This window comes from Coregonus lavaretus, assembly GCF_964263955.1.
Source record: "Coregonus lavaretus genome assembly, chromosome: 1".
In the NCBI taxonomy this organism is placed as follows: domain Eukaryota; kingdom Metazoa; phylum Chordata; class Actinopteri; order Salmoniformes; family Salmonidae; genus Coregonus; species Coregonus lavaretus.
In genome coordinates, this window is record NC_139988.1 from 63,481,563 (window position 1) to 63,488,842 (window position 7,280).

The 7,280-nt window shown below is 38.4% G+C and overlaps 1 protein-coding gene across 1 annotated transcript; it reads left to right on the plus strand.

The window, feature by feature from the left end:
• The first annotated feature begins 1,548 nt into the window (after positions 1-1,548).
• dlx4b (distal-less homeobox 4b) lies at positions 1,549-6,557 on the plus strand. Its single transcript, XM_084158689.1, has 3 exons — positions 1,549-2,152; positions 3,414-3,607; positions 5,718-6,557. Exons 1-3 carry the CDS (start codon positions 1,840-1,842, stop codon positions 5,964-5,966), a joined length of 756 nt encoding a protein of 251 aa, XP_084014815.1. The 5' UTR covers positions 1,549-1,839; the 3' UTR covers positions 5,967-6,557.
• The last annotated feature ends 723 nt before the right edge of the window (positions 6,558-7,280 follow it).

Consider the following 7,280-nt stretch of genomic DNA (forward strand, 5'->3'; position numbering starts at 1 on the left):
AGCAGCGAGTGAGCCTTTACCTTGTAGGCTACATGGGCCTACTGAGTCAAACGGTTTTATGATGGTTAATATCTAGGCCTAATGATACAATTAGTGCATGCATCACTGTGCTGTCAAGTTGCGAGCTGTGCTGTGAGAGATGACAGAGGGACGTTCTGGGCTATTGTATTATTCCACCACCATGATGCTATCATGCTGACAACATCATGAATAGGAGGACAAAACATAGCCTATAGATACTAGGCAACTAGGCGATTTTCAGTGTCACCTTCATGTGCAAGAAAGGCTTTGCTAATACTTGAGTTGGTTTCAAACTTTAACTCGCGCCACGGTGAGAATTACAGAGGACTGACATATTCAAAGAGCTGTCAAACTGCTGTGGTGTGATTAAGAAGCTGGTTTGCCTAGGGGGCAGGTAATTCACCAGGATCAGATATTTATATCGTTCATTCGATTGAGTTTAAATTGGTCGTTCTGATTGGAATTTTATCCTTTAAAAAAGCAGGTATAGGCCTGATAGGTTAACATTTACATTAGTGAATATTATAGTTATAACGTTTATTATTAAGGGTTAATTAAAGCCTACTGTTGGTTATAATTTGGTAAAATACAGGATAACGAACCATAGTGTGAAATATGGTTGAAATCGCATGTGCCATTTTATATAATTGTGTTAGTCCAATTAAGATCAACAATGCACCTGCCATGTTTTCATTAACATGTTATAACTGTCTATATGTTTTTTATTTTTTATTATAGCGGATAGTTTAGGTTTATAATTTGACTGTCAAAGTTTTTAATTTAATGTCTATAGCCTACATGGAATTAGCCAATTTCCATTGCAGGCCTGTAATGTCAACATAAAAAAAAGTATACATCTGCATCTACTCGAATGAGAGTAAACTAGAAATATCCCTAGGCATATACTACTCGTTGTTATTGGTATCTGATCGGTTGCGATTAGCGGGCAATACGCATATTGCCAACAAGTGACCTCTCAAAGCCAAAATCCCTGCTTGTCTCAGGGCCCGCATGCACCAACTTCATTAGGTGTCCATTATCAATTATACTTCTAAAACTTTGCGCTGATTTATGCATCGAATTTTTGGTAGCCTAATCTAAACCAATCGTATGCCAAAGGATGGCCAATTACACATAATTGTACATAGGAGACCACCTAATTGATTTGCAAACAATTAATTATAGCAAACCATTTTTTATTAAAAGTATTTGATTAATGAATGGCATTTCGACTTTGAGTTTACATGGAACGGACCTTTTACGGCAAAAATAGTTCTAAATGCCATTGGGCTATATTTAAATTATTCAGTAAATATAATTCTGGACTTTCTGTTTAAAATAAGTTGTTTATTATGTTATGTAAATCAAGGCACACACAGTGCACAAGATATTGTTTATCAAATCGTTCAAGTGACATTACATCAGTGGCTGAAGGAGTGCATTCAAAAACATATGTTAATGAACTTAATGAGGCTTTCCCGCAGGCTCCAGTGACATCATAGGTGCTCCAGACCAATCGGAGCGCGCGCTGATGGAAGGCAATGGGTTTGAGGCACACCGGCTCTACATGCAAGAGGTGTCTGGAGAATATTGTGAGGTGTAACCTACAAATGATGTGAAGAAGGATTGCCTTTTATTTCGTTTTTATTTCGTTTCACAGAGCCCTGGATATACATTTTATTCGTTTGGAATACCTTTTTTAATACAGGCAATGTTATTGACTTGATGGTGGATCCAGTTAAACTTTTCCTCGCTATCCGATATTGCTCAATGCATTCCTCTTTAGACCGACGGTTTTATGGACTTCTGTATTAACTAATGATGTCTATGGGTTTCATGCCTGATCGTTTGAATGCTTCAGACCCCTCCAAATCGGCATTTTTAGAGTTTGGGTACGAGCACCCTGCGCACCAGCAGCATTCCCAAGGAATCTCTCACATCTACCCCGTTAATGGCTTACATTCTGCCGGACATTCTCAACACGGTAGTCCCTTCTCCCCCAGTGCGTCCTCCTATGGCCGCTCCCTGGGCTACGCCTACCCCAGCGCGGTGAACGCTCATCCCCCGAGTGCCTACATGCCCTACCAGCACAACAATCACAGTTTGGCGCACTCCAGATTAGAGGAGACAGGTACGTGTAATATCAATATCTGCTTGTTCGTCATAGGCCTATAACATGTATTGTCTGTAACGTCAGTGTGCAAAGGCAGCGCGCTATCGCATGCGTGCAATGTAGGGTTAACGGTAAAAGGAGTATGGATTCTATGGAACTGTTCTATATAATGTATTGCAATTGTAGGCTGCATATTATCAGACACTTCTTTTTAGGCTACGGTAGGCCTATAGCCTACCCCAGATATAGGCCTACGTGCATTATAACGCTGTGAGTCTACATCTTTGATTACAAAAATGACAAAAGACTGTCCGAATCAAAGTTGGGCTAAAAGGCAATACATTGAATAAGCAATTTACAGTCAGTGTTACGGTAATCAAAATGTTTTCGAACTTTAAATGCATTTCAGGCATTTGAGGTTGTCTTTAGGCCTACTGCTAATGTTCCATAATGAACGCAGATGGTGTCATTAATTTTATTGACCATTATTTTCTGCGGGTTAGCTCGATTATGCATGAGTAGGCTACCTCAGAAACAGCCGTTCGTTTTTAATCCCATTATTAGTCCAGATTAACAAAACAATTCCCGAAAATACACTTTTAACACTTAAAACCAATGTATTCTATGTCAGTGGCCTTTCTAGTTTATCATTTTATTGACTGTCTATTGTTAAACGCTGGCGTTTTCATTAAATAGCTTATCAGACATTTGGGCATGCAGCCTGAATTCCAGGCTGTGAATTTCTATGTTGATACGAACTCTCAAGTAGATAAATAGGCCTGTGTACAGCGAATAGGCTTAGAACAAAAGAGAACAATATATTATTACATTGAATCTGTTCTGAAACCACATAGGCTTCCTGTTGTGCAGGTGGGCTTTTATATCTTACCCAGAGACAGGCCTTCTCATGAAGTTGTTTGTAAGGCTATAGGCAATGGGTTTGGCTAGGCCTACATTTGAAATTGACCATTTCAGACTAGACTAGCCTATATAAAAAACATATGAGTCCCTGAGATATGAATATCTGTCTTCCTCATTATATGTTTGAAATATAGCCTATATCTAATTTTATGATAATAAGAGTTGTCTTTCCATTATCTGTCACAGTCGAAAGGAAGTTCAAGCGTGCGATAACAACTCTCCTGTAAATCGTTTCTTCTGCCCTGATGTAAAGTGGAAAGTTGTAAATCAAAGTGAATGTAGGCCTAGGCTACGACAGACTAGGCTACTAGGCTACTGTTCAGCGCAGCTAGACTGAAATTATCTCTTCTATCCACAGACCATGAGAAGTCTACAGTGATTGAGAACGGGGAAATTCGCCTGAATGGTAAAGGAAAGAAAATACGCAAACCTCGGACCATCTACTCCAGTCTTCAGCTACAGGCGCTCCACCAGAGGTTTCAGCAGACCCAGTACCTGGCCTTACCCGAGCGCGCGGATCTGGCGGCAAAATTAGGGCTGACCCAAACACAGGTGGGCTAAATTTAACTCATCAAGAGAAGCAAATGGGATTTTAAAACGATATCTTATCTCAGTAGGCTAATTACCAAATTAAAATAAAATGTTTTATTTCTAGGCCATCCTTATGTTCAGACCTTGTGTTATGTCTTCAGCCTAATCTACATTTTATTAAGTAGGCCTAACAAACCAAATGGTTTATAACAATTAAAGTGGAGTGCCGACAAGCTATAGGTACAAAACATCTAATTAATTGTTTTAAATAAAAAAAATATTTATTTAACTTTTCCCTTATTCATTTCAATCTTGGAATATCCATTGTTCAAATTTGCTTCAAATAAAATCAAAGATCTAAAACCCTCACATATCTTAATTCTGCTGCGAGACTATATGTAAATTTGTGCACAGTTCAAATTAATAGCCTTGTTGACAGAAGTGAGAGAGAATTAAATATTATGCAAAGCTGTCTAACATCATTATGACAAAATGTTTCAGAAATGTTGACATGAAACCTTTGAACGTTACAGACAGGTTATTTTTTGAAAATGTGACACTAATACTTCCACAAGTTTATGTTTGTGGTTGATTGAAGAAAAACATAAAACAACCTTCCCCCTTGGTTGAATGGGGATGGGGGTTTAAGATGGATCACAGATCTTTGGGTTTAAGATGGATCACAGATCTGTGGGTATTATTGCGGCTTTCTGCACTGCAAGACCAAATGAAACGGCTAATTGGAGAGCTTTGCTACGTCAATCTCTTAATGCAGCTTTATTCTCTACACATATTCTTAGTCTTATATTACCATTGTGGCTGAAACCTTCTCTGAGAGCTGTCTGTGGCTTAAAGCGAACATAACTCAATTGAAATATTGCATGTACAAATTGGCCTAACCGAGTAACAGAACGACAGAAATATATTTCGCCACTCTAAAGTATAGGCCTATGTGTTGTCTTTCTAAACAACAGTGTCTAGCAATGTTTTCCTACAATTACCACCAATCATTTGGATAAAGTAATGTTAAAACACACTTACATACATTACCGCAGAAATGCATATAGAGTAGTACAATGAGGGCAGTGGGCACATACACACACACACATACACACATACATACACGGTTTACACATTTTAACTGGAAAAATAGGACAAAGTAGACTGTCATGCAGATTATCTATATATTTATCATCAGACTAAAGCCTTTGTTGGCATTATTCATTTATGTCAGGTGAAATTATGAAATCTAAGGAGGAAGTCATGGCAACCATTTTCCTTGGATCGGTAAACATAATGGAAGGCACATAAACAGGTGGTGAGCATAATGTTTCGGTCCAACATCTCACTATGCACATCTGTCTCTTATGGAATCAATCTTCAAGCCTTAAAACATTGTTTTGCTCAATATATTTTATAGGCTACTCTTCTATTCCAGATCTAAATCAATAGCGTTTATATGTAAACGTAAAGGTTGACTGAATTAAGCTGTCATTCAAAACACTCCCTGGCTAAATCAAAATGGTGAAACACACTATCCTATCTGGGTCTGATTTGGATTTGTGTCCTGTTGCCATATTTGAGAATGGTTTGACCACCTCGGGCTCTCTGGGTTTTTATTAATATTTTATACCGTCGTAAAATCGATCAAAATCGCATGTTGTTCTGACTCAGCAGAATACATCATAAATAGAAATACATCTGACGTCCCTCCTTTTTATTTTACTATACTTTTAGCATGGGATTGTTGTTGCTAGACTCAAGCATTATTGGCCTCATAAAATGTTGAACAATGGGGGCGATAGCATTTAATGAACTAGTGAAGTGTCGCTCATCCATTTAGCTGAATTGCTAAATGGTTCTGGACGAAGAAATGTGTTCAAATTATAAGAAGTTTCAAGAACGAATGCCATCTTGAAACCGGGCCATTTTCCTTTCGTTATTATGGCCCAAATATCAATGTAATTTCGAAATGATAAAATGTGAATATAAATGTAACAAGTCCCCTTCAAATGAAAATACTTTCTATTGTGAAGATAATTGTTTAATGATTGTGGTGGTGGTGGTGGTAGTGGGGTGTGATGGCGTAGGCTGTAATGTGCTGCTTTCCCCTCATATTTTCTCTTTTTAGGTGAAAATATGGTTTCAAAATAAGCGCTCGAAATATAAGAAGATAATGAAGCATGGCAGCGGACCGGAGGGGGAACATCTCCACAGTACGTCATCTATCTCTCCCTGTTCACCCGGGATGCCCCAATTTTGGGAGGTGTCAATGGCAAACAAAGGGACCCCTATGCACCCCAACAATTACATGAACAATTTTGGTCACTGGTACCCAAACCATCACCAGGATGCTATGTCCAGACCTCAAATGTTGTGAGCGAGCCATCTCAACACATTGCGCGGTGCTGTAAAACGCCACCCAGCCATTTAGAACGTTTTAAAGGCCTAAAGGCCTATAGGCTGCCTATACCCAAACGCAAACGTGTTTCATCTATCAAGTTTGAATTGTGTGTAAACGTGTGTTAAATGTAAATTGTATTTTTTTCTTTTATTGCAATGTATGTTTTTGGATGACGATTTGTTACGTAGGCCTATGGTTATTTCTTATGCGTCCACTTTATGCACTGTTCTTTAGATTGGAACGGCTTTGTTGAGAATTGTGCTGGCAGGTGGCAACATGCTTATGATTTGATTCCAGCAGGGTACATGCACCTGAATATGTGTGTCGACTGGTTATGACCGTTTTATTGATGTGATTAACAGGAGTGCACCAGTCCACGTTTGAATTCCTAGTCTCAGCAAATAGGAACTCATTATGCAAATAAATGTCAGAAATGTTTGACATAAACAGTATTGAATTACAGCGTCAATTATTGTGAAGGTGTCAATAGTTTTTGATCATTTTAAAGTGCTTTGTGGGAGATATATAGCCTGGATGCAATACACCTCAAATTAAATGATGTATGGTTAAAATATGATAATGAAAATCAATGAAAATATAATCACTTAGCTATTACAAAACTGCAAGCCAAGGTGGGGTAATATCCTACTGTACTAAATAGTTTACCCTACTAATTCAAAAGAAACCCTTTTGCCGTGATATTGTATTGGCAGTGCCGTGACCCGGAATCGAACAGGGGTTGTTCCGGCCATAACGCAGAGTACTAACCACTAACACGATCACGGCGTGCTACCAGAGCTGGTGCGTCTGTGGGAGATAGTGGGAGTTTTACTCCAGCCTGCAGTGACGTGGACAAGCGTGTAAATATCGGCAGCTGTTCGAGTCCAAATTGAAATGATTCTGTCTTGATATTCTATCGAAAAACTACTGTCTGCATAGTAGCATATCTTTCTTAACACTATAGAATACTTGAAAAAAAAGTTCCATATAGAACCCCAAAGAACCATTTGTTTCTAAGAGTGTAGGCCAGTTGTTATTTTGTCTTTATTTTATAGAGTATTCGAAATAAATTATGATTACGCGCGTGGGTAGGCCTATAGGCCTACTCGTCAATAAAGATATAGACCTAGACTTCTTTCAGATTAGTTAAGCCTACAATATTGGAAGCCGTCAATGTTCAGTAGGTATATTGTATTTAGTTAGATTTTATTGACATTATAAATATGACAAGAGCCGTGCCATTGGTCTTTAATCTGAATTGCAAAATGACTATCAACAATTCGAATCTAT

Excerpts from the sequence above, each read along its gene's own strand:
- dlx4b (XM_084158689.1), top strand. The coding sequence starts at position 1,840 with ATGATGTCTATGGGTTTCATGCCTGATCGTTTGAATGCTTCAGACCCC. Across the intron at positions 2,153-3,413 it reads CTCCAGATTAGAGGAGACAG|ACCATGAGAAGTCTACAGTG; the intron begins GTACGTGTAATA and ends TTCTATCCACAG. Across the intron at positions 3,608-5,717 it reads TAGGGCTGACCCAAACACAG|GTGAAAATATGGTTTCAAAA; the intron begins GTGGGCTAAATT and ends TTCTCTTTTTAG.